Source organism: Fukomys damarensis, unplaced genomic scaffold (genome assembly GCF_012274545.1).
Source record: "Fukomys damarensis isolate Sample0158 unplaced genomic scaffold, DMR_v1.0_HiC HiC_scaffold_9, whole genome shotgun sequence".
NCBI classification, from domain to species: Eukaryota; Metazoa; Chordata; class Mammalia; order Rodentia; family Bathyergidae; genus Fukomys; species Fukomys damarensis.
In genome coordinates, this window is record NW_022900921.1 from 28241994 (window position 1) to 28260545 (window position 18552).

General features: G+C 48.6%; 3 protein-coding genes across 6 annotated transcripts in view; 1 reads left to right on the forward strand and 2 right to left on the reverse strand.

Moving 5' to 3' along the window:
* The first annotated feature begins 6 nt into the window (after window positions 1–6).
* On the forward strand, window positions 7–3651 carry Prelid1 (PRELI domain containing 1). 2 transcript variants are annotated; one of them, XM_019207203.2, is made up of 5 exons: window positions 7–211; window positions 771–996; window positions 2627–2740; window positions 2854–2932; window positions 3096–3651. In XM_019207203.2, the coding sequence occupies exons 1-5, from the start codon at window positions 120–122 to the stop codon at window positions 3242–3244; spliced, it is 660 nt and encodes a 219-aa protein (XP_019062748.1). In that variant the 5' UTR covers window positions 7–119; the 3' UTR covers window positions 3245–3651. The 2 variants fall into 2 exon arrangements, with proteins under 2 accessions (XP_019062748.1, XP_019062749.1); XM_019207204.2 differs by lacking the exon at window positions 2627–2740.
* Window positions 2702–8512, reverse strand: Mxd3 (MAX dimerization protein 3). Of its 3 annotated transcripts, none has more exons than XM_010622065.3 (6): window positions 8435–8512; window positions 8067–8172; window positions 7414–7443; window positions 7174–7288; window positions 4464–4647; window positions 2702–2766 (listed from the first exon to the last, which is right to left on the reverse strand). In XM_010622065.3, the coding sequence occupies exons 1-6, from the start codon at window positions 8502–8504 to the stop codon at window positions 2714–2716; spliced, it is 558 nt and encodes a 185-aa protein (XP_010620367.1). In that variant the 5' UTR covers window positions 8505–8512; the 3' UTR covers window positions 2702–2713. The 3 variants fall into 3 exon arrangements, with proteins under 3 accessions (XP_010620367.1, XP_010620368.1, XP_010620366.1); XM_010622066.3 differs by lacking the exon at window positions 2702–2766 and adding an exon at window positions 3767–3887 and having other exon boundaries at window positions 4466–4647; XM_010622064.3 differs by lacking the exon at window positions 2702–2766 and adding an exon at window positions 3800–4388.
* A 285-nt stretch (window positions 8513–8797) lies between these two features.
* Lman2 (lectin, mannose binding 2) overlaps window positions 8798–18552 on the reverse strand; it is a 38869-nt gene continuing 29114 nt past the window's right edge. Inside the window, exon 8 of the mRNA XM_010622067.3 lies at window positions 8798–9095. Coding sequence (XP_010620369.1) covers window positions 8821–9095 — 275 coding nt within the window. The 3' untranslated portion in view covers window positions 8798–8820. The remainder of the gene's footprint in view (window positions 9096–18552) is intronic.

The window sequence follows — 18552 nt, forward strand, 5'->3', positions numbered from 1 at the left end:
GTTGGTGACTGAGCTGCGAACCTGGCGGGCGTGAGCCGAGCCCGGCCCGGCTTCCGCGTGCCCTCCGGGCTCCGCACCCCTGATGCTGCACTGATATTGAGCTCACCCAGGCCGGGACGATGGTGAAGTATTTCCTGGGCCAGAGCGTGCTCCGAAGTTCTTGGGACCAAGTGTTCGCTGCCTTTTGGCAGCGGTATCCGAATCCCTACAGGTAAGTGACCCCGGAAAGAGCAGACTCCCTCCCAACTTAGCTATCTGAAGATCAAAGTGTGTGTAGCTACTGAGAGGCCAGGAAGGACACGACATCCCGTCTGACTCGGAGGATCTCAGGAACCATGGCGGACTTGAGGGTACGAAGACCTTGTTGGGGAGTCCTGTCTGGCCAGGAATGGGTGGTGATTTATTTGAAGCCCCAGTCTAAGGTTCTCAGGGTGGCAAGATAGGAAGAGGGGGAGGGCACGCGAACTGAGAGGGCTCTTGGGGTTGGAAATCCTGGTATTTGCCTACCTGCTTGCCGATGGTGTTCTTCAGTGGTGCAGCAAATCATGCAGCAAATACCTCGGCTGGAAGACTCAGGAATTAGGTCAGGGAAAAGTAAGGAATTGGAATTTGCCCTGGATGGGTTCAAGGTACTTCATTCTGAACCACGGCACAGATCACTCTGCAATATTGCAGGAAGGCGCGGCCTAGAGGCACACAAATGGAAACCCCACTAGGCAGTCTTGTCATGGGCAGGTTTCTGAAAGTCCCCTTCACTCTGATACCTGCAGCAAACACGTCTTGACTGAAGACATAGTACACCGAGAGGTGACCCCTGACCAGAAGCTCCTGTCCCGGAGACTCCTGACCAAGACCAACAGGATGCCCCGCTGGGCAGAGCGACTGTTTCCTGCCAACGTTGCTCACTCAGTGTACATCCTGGAGGATTCTATAGTGGACCCACAGAATCAGACCATGACCACCTTCACCTGGAACATCAACCATGCCCGGCTGATGGTAAGGCTTCCCTTGGTCCCTGCAAAAGTAGATTGCTCCTCAGTTATACAGCTAGAGTTCCAAGGGAGCGTCTGTGGCCTGAGATAGGTCTAGATTGCTGAGGAACAATGGCTACAAGGGTATACCCTCAAATTATCTTTGTTGCAGCTAGTCAACCTCTGTGGACCTGTCCCTTCATGCATACAGTGGGGAAGGGTTACCATTTCACAGAGTTGCTCCAGATACTAACCAACAGGTATAATGCTGAGGGAGGGATTTCAGATGGGAGTCCATAAAGCCATCATGTGCTTTGCATGTTCCCCAGTGCTTGAAGCTTTAGATCCCTTGCCCTGTTTTAACTCAGGGAGTTCCATATTTTTCTGTCTTACTAAAGGCATTTTTGCGTGAGAGTTTAAGAAAAGGGGTTCTACCTACCATTGATCTCTTGTGCTTTAAAAATGCTTGAAGCTGATAAGGCATGATGGTGCATGCTTGTGATTCCAGCACTTTGGGAGGCTAAGGTAGGAGGATCATATGTTCAAGCCCAGCCTGGGCAATTTTACAACTTAGTGAGACCTAGTCTTGGGAAGAAAAAAAAAAGGGATCAGAGTTGTAGTTCAGAGCAAAGGCTCTGGCATCAATACCAGGAGAGAGGGGAAAAAACAAACCCAAACAAATCCTTGAAGCCAGGCTTTGTGGTGCATTCTTATAATTCCAGCACTGTGGGAGGCTGAGGCAAAAAGTTTGAGTTTAGCCTGGGCAACTTAGTAAGACCCTGTCTCAAAAAATTTTTAAAGAGGCTGTGGATGTAGCTCTGGTAAAATACACTGGATTCAGTTCCCTCTGCCTCAAAAAAGAGAGAAAAGGAAAACTTGAATATCTCTGGTTTAAATGTCATTAATAAAATACTTTCTCATATGTGAATACCCTGCTGGCTTTCAGGGAATTCTTTCAGCTTATCCTCGTAACTTTGAGAGGTGGGGATTACTCATTTGTCCCAAGAAAATGAGATTCAGAGAGGAGACATGTTCTAAAAAGTCACAGGGTGAGTGCTGCCTTCTGCCTGTGCTATTCGGTGTCATCTCAGATGACCGCCTGAAGGCACAGCCTCTGCTTGATAAATTACCAAAATGGGGATCCATTTGTGAGAAGTATCATAAGTGTTCGGGACGTATCCATCTACTTTCTCCTCTCTGATAAGAGCTGTGATGATTATCAGATATCTGTCCATTTTTTCGGGGACTATCAGAAAGCTCCAGAGCTGCAGTGGATGGAAGGCACAGTAAAAATACATGTCTGGACCCAGTGACTCAAAATAAAGCCTAGGTCTGTCAGCCCTCTGCTAATCCCAGGAAACCTTGTGCCTTCTGATTTTAAAGGTCAGTAGAAAGGCTTTAAAAGACAAAATGCCTTTTCTTGTGGCTCCCTTGTAAGTGCCATTTGAGGGTATGATAAGAAGAAATAGGTTTTTCATTATTTCCACTTAGGAAAGGAGGCAAGGGACTGAGTGTAGTGGTGCATTCATACCTGCTACTCTGGATGCCGAGGTAAGGTATCTGGGGCCAGCTGGGGCAGCGTAGCAAAGAGGCAGGATCAAGTTGGCAGAGCAGAAGACACCCCTGCAATGTGCTTGGACTGGCTCCCCGCACAGGTGGTGGAGGAACGATGTGTTTACTGTGTGAATTCCGACAACAGTGGCTGGACCGAAATCCGCCGGGAAGCCTGGGTCTCCTCTAGCTTATTTGGCGTCTCCAGAGCTGTCCAGGTGAGCATGTGGTAGGGTAGTTGCAGCTGTAGGACCCAGGGTTTTTGGCATTGAGGCTGGACTAGGGGTCAGTGGGCAGCTCCCAGTCCTTCCCCTCCTCATTCTTTTGCCAGGAATTTGGCCTTGCCCGGTTCAAAAGTAATGTGACCAAGACCATGAAGGGTTTTGAATACATCTTGGCCAAGCTGCAAGGTAAGCTCTGGGCACCATTGGTGGAACCTTATCAGCATAGAATCTGGGCCAGTCTCTACTGCGAGCCTGGGACTCCTTGTTGGAAGAGTGGGGAGTGTACATAAGAACAGTGATTAGGTGGGTCTTCTGGGCATCATCTGAAGCCCCCTTCCCTTTACTGCAGGTGAGGCCCCTTCTAAAACACTTGTTGAGACAGCCAAGGAAGCCAAGGAGAAGGCAAAGGAGACCGCACTGGCAGCTACAGAGAAGGCCAAAGACCTCGCCAACAAGGCTGCCACCAAGCAGCAGCAGCAACAGCAGCAGTTCGTGTAGATGGTGTGGGCTCCTGCCACCAGTACCACCATAGGTCACTGGCCAGCATGGCGCTGCTCCCGTCACCCTCTTCCCATTCATTGTCTATTAAAAATCAACTTCAGCCCTCTGTACTGTCTGGGAGGTAGGTTGGGCAGGTATCCCATCAGCATCTGCAGCCCACCACAGTATCCACATCTGAGCCCATCCTGCTTATTCCCCCATTGGGCAGCTGATGACAGACACAGAGGTGCAGAGATTTGCCCAAGGTCACGGACAGAATGCAGGTCAAGTGGCAGTAAATGACCAACTGTAAGCTCTGCAAGGGCAGGGCTCTTTGTTTCATTCTCTGTGACCCAAGTACCTGGAACAATATCTTGCACCTAACAGGCACTCAATAAATATTTGCTGAATTCAATCAGTCCCCATTCTGGAGTCAGAAAGCTTGGATTTGGATTCAGATTCCTGTTTCTTGGCTTTGAACTTCAGGCAAATCACATGACTTTGCCTTAGTGCCATACCCATCAAATCAGAAACAACAGCCTCAAGTTGTGAGGGTTAAATGCACACTCCCCAGCATGGTGGGTTTTGGTGGTGGCTACTGAGTTTATTTCCTCTTCTCCAGTTGTGGTTGGGACTTCCTCCGTTTTTGTCAGGCAAGACCATGAACGGGAAGTTATGAAAGAAGCTTTTAATGAAAATACTGTACAGTATATGGGGTGAAGGCCGGGGGTCTTGTCTAGGAAGAAACAAGGGTCTGAGAAGCTTCTCCCCCTATGGGGCAGCACAAACAAGTGCTACAAAAAATGCTTGGAAGCCCCAAGCTGCCTGTTCTGTGGGGCTTTGGCGTGGCCTGGGTGCCTCCCCAACCCCACAGGAGGGCCCACCTGGTAGCCAGCAGCAAAGTTCATGTTACCTGTTCCCATGTAAGTGTCCTTTTAGTCCATTCTGACAGATAAATGGCTCCAAGCAGCCCTCAAGGCTTGAGGAGGGCTCCTGCACAGCAGGCTCAGCCCAGTGTGAGCAGAGGGCAGTTGGGGCAGTGAGCATCATAGCCAAGTGAGAGGGTTGTGTGAGTAGCTGTGCTCCTGGCCTGCGCTGAAGCTCTGCAGCAGCTCTGCCTCACCCCCGAACACCAGGCTCTCCACATCTACCTCCAGCTCCTCTGCACAGGGAGGGTTCAGTCAGAAGCCTGGGCCCACCCACATGGCCCTCACCCCTTGGGCTTTGGGGCACTCACCTTGGTCAGAGTCTGAGCGCTCAGAGGAGAGCCCTGAGGAATCCAGGCTGTCTGCCCACAGCCGCTCCCGTTCCCCTGCCCTTGGCAGCCCCTGGAGCTGCTCCAGCTGCCGCTGCAGGCTCTGCTGTTTACTACGTAGCTTCTGTTTGAGCCACCGGGCCCGCTGCTCCTGCTCCTCCAACTTCTGCAGAACCCATAAGAGCAGAGGCTGGGGTCAGCAGGCTGGGCCTCTGGCCACTTGGCACTGGGCTGAAGCCACGAGGTGCCTCCGTCTAGTCTGGCCACCATCTAAGTCTGGGCCCCACGGAGAGGTTCCATATGCTCTAGCAAGCTGGCCTTCTGCCCTTCCATACCCAGAGGTGATCTGTCTAAATGGGCACAGCAGTGGGGGCACACTATCCAATCTCAGATGCCTTCAGAGCTTAGTCAAGTGATGAAGTGGGGTATGGCAGTAAGGATGGGGAACAAGGCATCCTGACAGGTGAATACTCTGGCCCACTGAAGCAACCATCTCCAGGTAACAGTAACTGCCACGGCAACAGGCCTAGCACTGCCAGATCTTCCATTTCTTTCGCAGAAGCTGGAAAGCCAGATTTTTCAAATTAGATGTCCTTTGTGCTGCCAACTAATTTCCATTATTAGGAAACTACAGACTAAACAAAGGCTAGCAGTTTGTAACTCCTAACAAGGATCCTCCCAGGATCCTTCCCTATGCTTTGCCACACCTCAAGTTCAGGATCTCTAAATCCAAGGGCTCTCCCATGCACAGCCCTCGGTAGACAAAGACTACATATACTTAAGAAGGGGAGGATGGGCTGAGGTGGCACTCGGACAAAAGGATGAGTAGGAGCTGTGCAGACAATGATGGCACAGCACCAAGAGGGAGCCAGAGAAGCACAGAAAGTTGAGCTTTTTCTGTGTGTTGGTGAGGGAGGGGGCCCCCAAAAGCTATTTAATAAGACTTCAGTTGGAATGGGCATTATTTTTCACAGGGAAGGGGCCAGGGATTTAGCTCAGCGGTTCCAACACCTGCCTCACAAGCACAAGGTCTCGAGTTCGATCCCCAGTACCAAATAAAAAAACACAAAATCAAATTAGCTTCACAGGAAGAAAGAGACAGACTGTCCTTTTAGGAATTTCAGATGGAGATGGACCTAGCCAGATCTGTGCACAGCAAAGGTCAGTCTGGGGTGAAGTGGAAGGCAGATCAGTGGAAGCCAAACAGAAAGCAAGAAGGCCATGTGTATTAGTTCAGGAGAGGAGGGATGGGGTTTCAAGGAAGGAGCAATTCTCAGGTCCTGTCCATGGGCCAGCCAGCATCTGAGAAGCACATCATCCACTGAGAAAAGCAGGCCTGGCAAGCTCCATTTGCCAACCAGAGTATTTAGCCACAGGAGGATGACGGGCATCTATGAGACAGAGCAAGTACTTCCCACAGCTGTGATTTATTTGTTGGAAAGTACATGGATCTATCCCTGCTATGGCTCCTAGTGCCTAAAATGGGGCCTGGCAGAGAAGGTGCTCAATAAATATTTGTGTAAGGAAGGAATACAAATCAAACTTGGGCCTGGGTCCTGAATCTGCCTCTCAGCTATGCCACCTGCCTTAGACAAGCTGTGCCTCCTTTCTTCCCCTGTCAAAAAGGCCACAAAGACAGGAAAATTTATTGTTTCCAAGACAACTTCTAATGCTTACATTGCAGAAGCTGCCTGATCCTTTGGGTTTGCACAACCACTTTTTTTTTTTTTTTTTTTACCAGGGATTGAACTCGGGTCCTTGTGCTTGCAAGGCAGGCCACCAAACCTCTGAGCTAAATACCTGGCCATGCACAACCACTTCTGTCCACCAGGGAGTGCAAACCAGCTAAGGCAGCTAGCTTTCTTTTCTTTCTTCCTTCCTTTCATCTTCTTCCCCGACCCCCTTCAGTGCTGGGGATTAAACCTAACACCTTTGCACTGAGCTAATCTAGCCCTTTTTTATTTTGAGATACAGTCTCGCTAAATCACTAAATTGCCCAAGCTGGGCTTGAGCTTGCAGTCCTGCCTCAGCCTCCCAGAGTGTTGAGATGACACCATGTGAATGTAATCTCAGCTGAGTGCTGGGTGTGCACCACCATGTGTGGCTGCAGCTGGCTCTTCTCAGTCCTTTCCCCTTCTCATATCTGTAACTGCATCCCAGAAAAGCATCAGGACAGACAGCCTAGAATGGGAGGCCTTGAAGGATGGGGGCCGGAGAACAGGGACAGCCCCCTACAATCTAAGGGACCTTTATATAAAATGTATCACAGAACCTTTCCCACAGCAATAGAAGAGGAAATGGAAGTCCAGACAGGCTAAAGTGACTTGCCCAAGGTTAAGCAGCTGAAATCTAAGAATAATAGCAGCAATAAACAATGAACAGGGCTGGGGATTAGGTCAGTGGTTCCATCACCAGCCTCACAAGCGCAAGGTCCTGAGTTCAATCCCCCGTACCAAAAACAAACAAAAACAATGAACATTTTACAGGGTGAGTTCGCTGAAGCCTCAGAATAACATTCCGCTTTTCTTCCCGGGAATTCCATAATTTTAGAAACAGTACAGAGAATTCTCCAAGTCACACAGCTGGTCTATGTACGGCCCTTTCCCCTAGTTCTACCCAAGCCTTCCATACCACATTCCTCCACACAGCCTGGCAAACTGGCCCCAGGGTCCAGGGAAGGGCCCCCCCTTACCTGGATGTGCATCCTTGCTCGGCGAAGCAGGCTCAGTGTGGTATATCGGGCACAGTCAGCCCCCAGGGGCATCTGCTGCTTCAGCTGCTCTAGGCACCGCTTCAGCTGGGCCCTCCTGGGGGGAAGGGTCTGGAGGGCAGTACAAGTCCCAGGTCGAAGGCCAGAGGGATAGCAAAGAAGGGAAGGCCAGAGGGAGGTGGCTCCTGGGGCTTGGTGCTGCAGGGCCTGGGTAGAACTCACCTGCGCTTCTCCAGCTCATTGTGCACAGATCTGCCAATACCAGGGAGGATGAGGTGAGGGGCTGTCAGCTACTGGCCTCACCCTAAGCCCCAGGACCCCTAAGGGTGCAGGTATTTGCCCGGAACAATCTGTCTGTGAGGATCTTGTTTTTTTGGCCTCAAGCACCACAGCCCCCAGGTAAGGGCAAGAAGAATCAGACATCACAAAGAACCAAATGCTAAGTCCTGCACAGGTGGTTGTAAGGGTCCAAATGGGGTTCCCCTGCTAACCAAGCAACAAAGGCTTCCTGGACAGAGAGTTGAGCTGAGCACAAAACAAATTTCCCACAGCAGGTAGTGGAGGGAAGAGCACAGGCAAAAGGTTGATGCACTGAGGAAAAAGAAGAGGGGGAGGTGATGTGTGGAGTGGTGGAGTGTAGGTGTGTGAGTGGAAGTGAGACCCAAAACAGTCTCGTTCACACTTCCTGGTACATCAAAGGTGCCCAAGAAGTAGTCCATGAATGAAAATAAATGCATATTTGGCCGGATGGCAGGGAGTCTGATGCCCCTCAGGGCAGGGTACCTGGTCTAGAAGATGCAAAAAGGAGGAAGTGGGCACAGGACGGGCCTAGGAGGGACAACGCCCACCCGTCCCATCACCCAAGATCTCCTCACCGCCCACTGTCCAGAGCGCCAGGAGCTTGTGGGGGTCGCTTCCTCCTCCTGTGGATGGGGTCTGGACTGTGGTGGGGGCACAGAGACGCGTAGCCATGCTCCGCCTCTGCCAGAGAGAGTTCCCAGCCAATGTCAGGCTGGGGCTGGACTCGTCCCAGCAGAAGCCCCTGGCAGGACATGGTCTGGTTTTGGCGCCGGGATCATCTCCCCAAACCCTCCCTGCCAGACTGTCCGCGGATCCTCTCGAGTTCGGGGCCGGGGAAGCACCCCAGAGTTACTGCCCTCGAGCAATGGATCGTTCCAACTGGGAGCCAAGGTCAGCGTGAGCCAAGTTGTTGCCCAGGAGTCCCGCCCGGATTCTTTCTCACCTCTCTCGCGGCGCTCCAAGAACTCCGCTGCTTGCAGCAAGACTTGGATGTTGCTGGCCACTGGTTCCATGTCGGCTACAGCTGGCAGCGGGCGGGCCTAGGGTGCTAGGCGAGCTAGAGCAGCGGCTGTACCACTTTTGTTACAATGTAACTGACACAGGGCAACAAATAGGGGTCAGGCCCCGCCCCCAGAACGCCCCTCCTTCGGGAACGCCCAGCCTCTGGCCCAGCCCCCCGGACCATGTCTGGAACCACAGCCCACCCTTGGAGAGCTCGCCCGGAGAGGCCTCAGTCTCTCTCGGGCCAGGTACTGGCGCCTGCTCCAGGTCTGGCCCTTTGGCGAGCCCGCCCCCAAATTGGGGGTTAATGTGTCTTCCCCGCTTCGCTTAGCGACCCCGACGGTTCCTTTGCGTCTTTGAGCCACAGTTCCCAGCTAGTGAAGTAAGCCGAATACTTAGAACAGCGGCTTGAGCCCATAGAATTTCCTGACCCTCCCGGGTCATCACGAGAGCTGGGGGGCGGGGTCTGCCGGGCGTCACTCGCCCATTGGCGGGTTGCCTGCTGGGGCTTGCTGTCGTCATCTTCCGGGCGGGGCCGAAGAGCCTCTGAAGTACGATTGGTTGGTGCGCGGTCCTGCCTTCTCCCGCTGCTGGTCCACAAGCTCGGGCGGGAAAAAAAGCAGGTTTCAAATTTGAAAACCCGGGTGATGAAGGCGGGGTTGAATTGGAAAAGGGGCCACAATGCGCAGGCGCTGGCGGAGGGGACGAGGACGAAGCTCCTGAGCTCCAGGGTCTGTCGTACGCCTGCCTACCATCTGCCCCCCATAGGCTCCGGCTGGGCCTCAACTTCCTAGGGTGTGGAGGAGGAATATTCTCCTGCCGCCCCCCCACGCAGCAGGAAGCCACTATTAGCTCCGAGACGTCAGTGGCCTAACAGCTTCCCAAGCCAGACCATACCCTGGAAATACGCCTTCTCGCTTTTTAGGGAGCCCTAAATTGTGAAGTTGAGCAATTGGGACTCCTCTCCTGTCACTGCTGACTCAACCATGTGTAACTTGGAGGTCCAGCGACAACGTTGTAGTGCTCTGGTATGAGGCAACTGCCCCTAAGGCCGGTGCAAGCAGGCACAAACTTCTTCCTCCCAAACAGCCTTTCTGGAGCGTGACTTACACAGAAACCATGAGCCCTTTTTGAAGTGACTTTCCGAGCCCTCCAGAGCAGTAGCTGCTGACCTTCCTAAGTGGCACACCAGCAGGCATAGCCACACCTCCAGGACAGGAAGGTAACAGCAGCTGGTAACTAGGTGGGGCATTCCTGCCAGGCCTGAGAATGAGTTAGCAGGAATTGGGGGAAGGGCGGGGGAGGGTAGATTCTGTATAAAGAGAGCCCCAGATAAACACAGGCACATGTCAGTCAGGCCGTGGAGGTTCTCTTAAGAGTCACCACCAGAGAAATCACCAACTCATTCACCTGTCCATTCACTCAAGAAATATTTTATTACTTTGGCAGGCCCTCACTGGAAAAGAATACTGAGGGCACATCCTAAGGGACATTTTTATCCAATCAAGCAGGTCAGAGGAGGCTGGAGAAATACATGAATATGTAATCTATGTACAGGAGGGAAGAAACAGAATTTCAGACCAAAGAGCATGTACAAAGGTCCCCGGGGTTGAAAGGAATGTAGCAGTTTGTAGACTGAAAGGCCAGTGTGGCTACACAGAACAAAAAGCATAATGCAGGCTGACACTTCAATTGTCTGGACTGAGAAAAAGCTAATTGGTACCTGACTTCCTTGTGCAATCAGTTAAGAAGCAGTCACAAGGCTTTTGAAGGGATTTCCAATTTTATTTCACTAGCAACAGCACCCACACAATGCAGGCACAAACCCAGTCAGACATCTGGAAACCATGTGGCCTGGTCTTAGACTCAGGGTACTATAGCAGCAAGCAGGTTCTTAGAGAAAAGTTCCCAGCACGGGGAAGGAATAAAGCAAGTAAAGTGAAAGCAGGGGCTTCAAAGGGGGCTGAGTGACCACATTGAGGGGTTGGGGCTTTACCTTAAGAGCCAAGGGGAAGAGTCAAGCTAAAAAAACTGTAGACCTGGACATTGTTCAGCTTCATCCCTGGGCTCCTGCCCCAGTCTCTCCCACATTACTCATCCTCTCCTCTTCCCAGAGAGTAACATTCCTTAGCCATGGAGCAACCCAGGTCTCCGTTCAAAATGTTTGATTCCACAAGTAGAGGTGGTCTAAACACACAGCCTCACTCTTTCAACTGTCTGGTATAACTGAGCTAAGAGACCAGGTCATCTCCTGCCAGAGCATCTTTCAAGGTGTTGTTGGATTTTCCTCATTGCATAATCCACTTATTCATTCCTTTACTCTCAGCTTCTATTATTCTTCCTTTTTGTTTGTACCCCAAATTTTCCACCTTTGAAAGGGACATGAGATTTGGCTACTGTGCTAGTCCTGATTGCTGGTAGTAATACCAGCCTAGCTAGCACCTCCCTCTTGGCCTATCAAGTGCAGACAGGGGGGCTAAATGGGTACACACCAGTGGGCTGTCTCCACCATGAAGCAACACAGTAGACTCACTGTTGGCCCCAGTTTGTGTTTGTTTTCTGTACTGGGGACTGAACCCAGGGCCTTCACACTGAACTACATCCCCAAGCCCTTTTTATTTTTTAAGACAGGGACTCAGTAAATTGCTAAATTGCCCAAACTGGGCTTAAACTTGTGATCCTCCTGCCTCAGTCTCCTCAAGAGCTGAGATTACAGGGCCGGGCATTTGGCTCAGTGGTTCTGGTCCCTTGCCTTGCAAGCACAAGGACCTGAGTTCACTCCCTGGTACCCCCCAAAAAAGCTGAGATTACAGGTATGTATCACCATGCCTGGCTCTGACCCCAATTTTGGAGTGAAGGTTCAACCATCCCAGTAGGCCCTTAAGAATTTGAACATATGGGCTGGGGATTTTAGTGGTTCCACTGCCTGCCTTGCAAGCCTAAGGGCCCAAGTTCGATCCCCCGTACCAAAAAAATAAAATAAAATAAAAATAAAGATGTCACGACATTGGGGCCAGGGATTTAGCTCAGTAGTTCCACCGTCTGCTTCACAAGCGCAAAGTCCCAAGTTCGACCCCAGTATCAAAACAAACAAACAAACAAAAAACCCTAAAGATGTCTATACTGCTGAAATGAGTCCCTCCACTATCTCCTTTGTTTGTCCCCATTGTTCTGTGAATCACTTCATCTACACTGTTGAATCAGGATCATTTTCTCCCTTTATAGTGATCCAAGCTCTGGCTTGGCCCAATCTTGGCCCAATCACAGGATCTGTCATAACATACACTTTTGCTTTTATTTTAGCTTCTACAGATAACAAGAGCATGATGATATATTTAGTTTCTTTGTTGTTACTCTGCATCCAGTGAACTATCTGGGAGTTAGATCCACCATTTCAAAAATCCACTATTTTATTTTATTTATATGTATGTATGTATTTATTTATTTATTTTGGTGCCTGGGATTGAACTCGGGACCTTACACTTGCGAAGCAGGCAGCAGAACCACTGAGCTAAATCACCAGCCCAAAAAATCCACCATTAACTTTTGTCAAAGTGACTGATTACAGTACAGCTGCAGCCCCAAACCATGGTGAAACCACAGTTCTCCAGGAATCAAGGTTCATCACATCCAACTCTTCCATCTAGTTCTTAGAGAACTTGCCTGTGGGCCTGCCTCTTATATTCAAACCAGCCAGTCCAGAGCCCATGCCCTTAACCACCTCCTTGCTGTGGCTCTTCTACTCTGCCTTAATCACACCAAAGTGCCCCTACACCAGAGCCCACTGGAACTATTCAAATGAGACAGTCTTAAACCTGCTTACCCTGCCTCACCAGTTCTTTTCTGAGGAAACCACATCAGGCTCTGACCCACAGTTCCCCTCTCCTCCTGCCCCAGCCAACCCTGCTTCTTCGTCATGTGGGCCAGTACTGGCATGTCCTGCCTCCTGCTCCTAGTGAACCATGAGTAAAAACTGCTGAGCAGTTATGGATCCAACAGGCAGTGACCATTGCCTGGGATGGCACTTCTGGTTGTTAGAGCGCCTACTCCTTGGTGCTGCTGGAGTCCAACTCCAGAGTGCAAGCTGCTGTACAGGCCAGACTATTGAATGTCTGGGCCTGAGCATCTGGGGCCCTTGGCATCCTACTCCACATCTAAGGAGCATCCGGGGGCCAGGATGGAGCACCTGAGAAGGTACAGGTACACGTTTCTCAAAAAGCGCCCTCTGAAGAGGACATAGAGTGACTACTCTCCTAGGACCACAAGACAAATCTAATCCACCTATCAGGCAGCACTGACAAGCAATGGGGCCAACTGAGTCATTTATTTGAAAGTATCTAGTACCTGGGACATTATTTACTCTCAGGGAGGCACCTAATAAACCACTTCTCCTTTTCCTTCTGAATCTTGCTGAGTCACATTTTGGCTGGCTCTGCCCGAACACCTACTTGTGTCACAGGGCTTTCTGGGAATCAGTGTGAAGGCTTTTTCTTCAGGGGACCCTGGGGCCCTGTGAATGGTATTGTTCAGTATGTTGCTAATGTCTGCTTACTACTCTCATGATTTCTTCCATGAATCAGTGGGGTATGAAAGGATCCATCCCTATAAACTGGTGGCTCATGTTTAATACAAAGAGGAAAGCCAGGTGTGGTGTCGCATGCTTTTAATCCCAGCACTCGGGAGGCTGAGGCAGGAGGACTGCTGTGAGTTCGAGACCAGCCTGGGCTACATAGTGAGTTCCAGGTCAGTCTCAACTACATAGTGAGACCCTGTCTCAAAAAACAAACAAACAAAAAATACAAAGAGGAAAAGAACCTCTGTTTCCAGCTGTTCCCAACCTCCTAAGAGTGTGGTCAATTAATGAGTACATGCAGCAGCCCCAGCCTGAGAAAGATGTGATTCTCCTGGACCCAGGTGTCTCAGGAAGAAAGGTGTGGGTTACACAGCCAGGTAAGCCACCAAGACTTGCTAAGGTAAAAGCTGAGGTGAGGGGAATTTAGAATGGGACAGGGCCCCTTAGAGCTGTGGCTCTAAGTCAGCAGTGGAGACTACAGTTAGCTCTCTGTATCCAGAGCTTCTGCAAATGTGACTCAACCAATCGCAGATCAAAAATACTTAGGGAGAAAAAGGAACCCTGCAGCAGTATGGTATTGCACACCTATATTCAGCTATTCCAGACCCTAGGTAGGAGGAGCATTTGAGCCCAGGAGTTTGAGACCAGCCTCGCAACATGGTGAAAATAAAAGTGTCTGTACTAAATATCATGGACTTGACTTTTTGTTGTCATTGTTCCCTAAACAATATAGTGTAAGAACTACTTACATAGCACCTCCATTGTAGTAGACTTAATTCATCTAGAGGTGACGTAAAGTACACGTGAGGGTGTGCCCAGGTCCTATGCAAACACTACATCATGTTTCATAAAGGACTTGAGCATCCTCAGATATTGGAATCCATGGGCGAAGGGTCTGGGAACCTCTGAGGATACCAAGGGACAACTGTAGTTTCCTTCACTAACCTTCCTTTTCATCTTCTCAAAAGAGAGGAGGCGAACACGAGCCACGGAGCAGCACCTTTCTGAACCCACATGGACAAGTGGATCTATGTGGTGCACAATAAGGGCAGTGGTGGCTCTGAAAACCATCCCGTCAGCTATCTTGCTGCAAGGGGCAGATTTGGCTGATGGACCAGTCGTTTTCCCTCTGGATTTGCCACCATGCTTTCAATAAGGCCTTGCAGACCCTGGGCTACCCAAGCTAAAGGCTGAGTTTAGGGTGGGCGGAAAGGCAGGTACATTCCAGTGAAACATTTAGGTCCTCCTTTATATTGGGAATGGCCCATCAATGTGACTGAGCCCTGGAACCGTGCTACAGTCAGGGACTCCTCCTACGCCTTCTCCATCCTCTGACATTCCTTCTGTAGGTATCTGACCTATATCACAATCCGAAGATCCACCCCACCTTCTGCTGCTCCCTGCACCAAAAAACAAAACAAAACACTCTAGGTCCCCTAATCTAGTGATATGGCTTGTATCTGAGTGCCCCCGCAAAGCTTTATGCAGTTATAGGTGGGGCTTTTTCAGAGGTGGCTGGATGTGGAGTGTGTGATGCTGGGATTCAAGGGTGTGTGATTACTGAATCAGCACACTGATTGGTTTGGCACTGTCCAAAGCCTGGTAACCTAAATACAATATAAAAGGGGCAGAAAGAAGCTGCTATCGTCGCTTGACTTCCTTGCTGCCTTCTGCCTGCCGTGAATTGTTTCTCCTCTCCAGTGCCCCTCTATTTTGCCACCCTGACTTGGAGCCAGCCAACTATGAACTGAAATCTCTACAAACTGTGAGCCAAAATAAACCTTTCCTTCTTTAACTGTGGGTATTTTTTCTCAGCAATGAGAAAACTAACTAAAAAAGTTACTTTTTAAAAAAGTTTTGGTTTCTAATTGATCTGGATGACTATTCCTATGAGCATGAATGTCTGTCCCCTCCACGGTGGAAGGGGTACACTGCAATCAACCAGAAACCAGGTAGCTGATGACTGTTCCCAGGGAAGGGCACCTTATCAGGGACTCGGAGTTGGTTTGGTCGTCCGACCAGTCACTCAGCACTAGTGTTTTCCAGTTGAGAGTTGGCCAGGGACCATGTTACCGAAGCCATACATGGTCTCTAGAGCTGCCGCCATGGCTTTGCCATATTGTGACTGCAGAGAAGGTTGACTGACATCCACAGAGAGTTTGTCATTTTGTCCACTTGATCATGAAGAGCCTTCTTGGCATGGATGCCCGGTGGTGGACATTCACACTGAACACAAAAGTCTTCACAGTCTGGTAGAACATGGGCTTAGCATGCAAAGGCCTGCATTCAATCCCTAGCACAAAATAAAAAAGCAAAAGCAGAGGCAGGAGGATCACAAGTTCAAGCCCAGCCCATGCAACTTAGTGAGACCCTGTCTCAAAATATAGAATAAAATAGGGCTGAGGATGTATCTCATTGCAAAGATCCTGGGTTTAATCCCTAGTGCCACAAAACAAAAACTTCAGCCTATTTTCATAATGAGCAGTCCATATCTATACTTATTCTCTAGATTTTCTCATTAGTTCTCCAACCCTCTTGTTTGTTTTTTCCTAAAGGTAGGAAAAGAAACAGACTCCACAGAGTCTGAGCCAGGTAAAAGTAGGAAAAGAAGTACACCTTACAGCATGAGGGTGGGTCACAGTGGTCCCTTTTAAATTCTTAACAATCCAGCCAAATCACCAGCCACCACTTCCCCTGGTTCTACGTCTCCCCCATTCTTCTGGTTATTCCTGCCTCCAAAGTGCACAACAAAATGTGTGACTTGTAGGGTTTCTCTTCACCACTGTTCTTTAGTATTGGCCCTGTGCAGAGCTGCAGTGTCACAGCTGTCCACTCCCCTAGTGAAAGCAGCATAATGGCCAGGAGCATTTGTAAGCCAGATTCAAGGTTGCTCTTTCTCGGTCATCTGTCCTAAATGACTCTCAACAAGGCCTCGGGTAGGCATGGATCACAGGAGATGAGGTGAGAGGAGAAGCACATGGCATCTGAACCCCCTGTTGTGTTGCCTACCTAAACCTTCTGCACAGCCCTACACTCTGTCTCTAAGCAGGGTAACTTGCTTCTTGTTAACTGGTTCCAGCAGCTGTGACATATACCAAAATGACAAGTACCAAACAAACTGTTTTGGCTGGAAAAGCCAGTAACTCATGAGGCAATCGACACTGACAAGTTCTAGTTTGCATGTTGAGAACCAAATGATTAAAAAACTGGGACAGAACATTCATGTCAAAGTGTGTTGAGCATTGACTTTGATGAGGTTCAAAAGCAGCTGAGTACCAAGGTATGACTGTATACTATTTCCACTCTATAATCTGTTACCCCTGTGTTCACCCACTTTGTTTCTTTGTTTTTGTTATTTGTTTGTTTTGGTTGGGTTCGGTTGAGTTTTTTTGAGACAGGGTTTCCCTATGCAGTCCAGGCTAGTTTTAAACTCACTGTGCGGCCCAGGCTGGCCTCAAACTCACAGAGCTTCTCCTGCCTCATCCTCAGGAATGTGCCACACCACGCCTAGCTCTCACCCGGTTTCATGGATGAGGAAAGCAATACCCAATTAATGATGGAAAACTCGGCTGCTTAAACCTTACAATTTGGAGAGGAAAAAAGGAAGGGTCCAGCTTCATCTTTTACACATGTATATCCAGAAGTCCCAGCATCATTTGTCTTTGAGATGGGATCTCGCTATGTTGCCCAGGATATGCTGTCCTGGGCTTAGGTGATCCTCCTACTTCAGCTGGGACTACAGGTGCACACCATGGTGTCCAACAGAAAAACTAGTCTTTCCCCACTGAATTTTCTTGACACCCCTGACAAAGATCAATTGATAGTTCTTTTTTTTTTTTTCCTTTTCAATCCCAAGGGTTGAACCCGGGTGCTCTGTCACTAAGCTACATCCCCAGCGCCCCCAGTCTCTTCTCTTTCTGAAACAGGATCTCAAAGTTCAGGCTGCCCTTGAACTTGCAATCTTCCTGTGTCAGCCTCCTCAGCAGCTGGATTACAGGTGCCAATTCTTAAATGTATAATTACAATAACATATTTGGCAACTGGAGGGATGCTTACATATGTCCATGGGTTAAAGACACTTTAGTAGGCTAAATGACTGCTCTCAAGATATGAATTTTAGGGCTGGGGATTTAGCTCAGTGGTGCCACAACTGCCTCAAAAGTGCAAGGTCCAGAATTTGATTTCTGATACTGGGGGGAAAAAAAAAAAGATCTGAGAATTAGGTGTGCTCATATAATTAACAGGGTGAAGTCTATTTTATCAATATTTTTTACTTTAGGTATCATATCAAATAATATTTTGCCTAAGAATTTTATAGTTTTGGTACTTTCATTTAGGCCACTGATCCATGTTTAGTTGTTTCGTGATTTTTTTTGTTTTTGTTTTTTTTGAATTTTTTTTGTTTTTTGTTTTTTTACAAGAGTTTCACTATGTAGCCCAGGCTGATCTTGAAGGTGCAAGATCAAGTGCTTCAGCCTTCCAAGTGCTAGGATTACAGGCCTGAAATATCATGTCTGCCTCTAATTTTTTGTATACAATGTGAGGAAGGGAATGCTTATTGTTTTATTTTAGTTTTGGTGCTGAACCAATGATCCACTTCAAGTTACTTTTATATTTGATGTGAAGTAAGGATAAAAGTCTACTTTATTTTATCCAATGGTTCCAGTACCATTTGTGTAAAAAATAATCTTTTTTACTTTGAAATTCTCACATCTTTATTAGAAATTGTGTATCAATTGATCATATATGTGTGACTCTGACCCTGAATACTTATTCTGTTTCATGTCTTTATACTACACTTTCTTGAATAATTCAGATTTTTGTTTTTTAGACACTGTAACAGCCCAGGCTGCCCTTGAACCCAAGGCGATCCTCTTGCCTCAGCCTCCTGAGTGCTGAGATAACAGGTGTGCGTCACTACACCCAGCAAATACTTCAGCTTTATGGACAGTCTTAAAGTCATGGGGTTAATTAAGTACTCCAAATTTGTTCCTTTATACAAAGTTGTTTTGGCTTTCCATATTAATTTTTATTTTCTAATTATTTGTTACTAATATATAGAAAAACAACTATTGTATACTGGTCTGATATTTTGTGACCCTGAAATATTCACATATTAGTTTTAGTGGGGATTTTCCCAAAATTGTATTATGAAAAATTCTGAATATACATAGGAGTTGAATGTTTTACTGAAAATTCCTATGTGCACTATAGCGATGATGGTGAAGCTTTTAGAGCTTTCAGTGATAAAAAACCAACTAGCTGCAGTACTTGTGCCATAGACTCGCCACCACACACTAGAGTCTACCATGAACATTTTATTACACTTTTTTTGGTGGTGGTGGTGGTGGTACTGGGGATTGAAGACAGGACCTTTGTGCTGAGCTATATCTCCAGCTCATTCTTTATTTTTTATTTTGAAGACAGTGATCCCAGAACTTAGGAGGCTGAGGCAGGACTACATAGTGAATTCAAGGTAGCCTGGA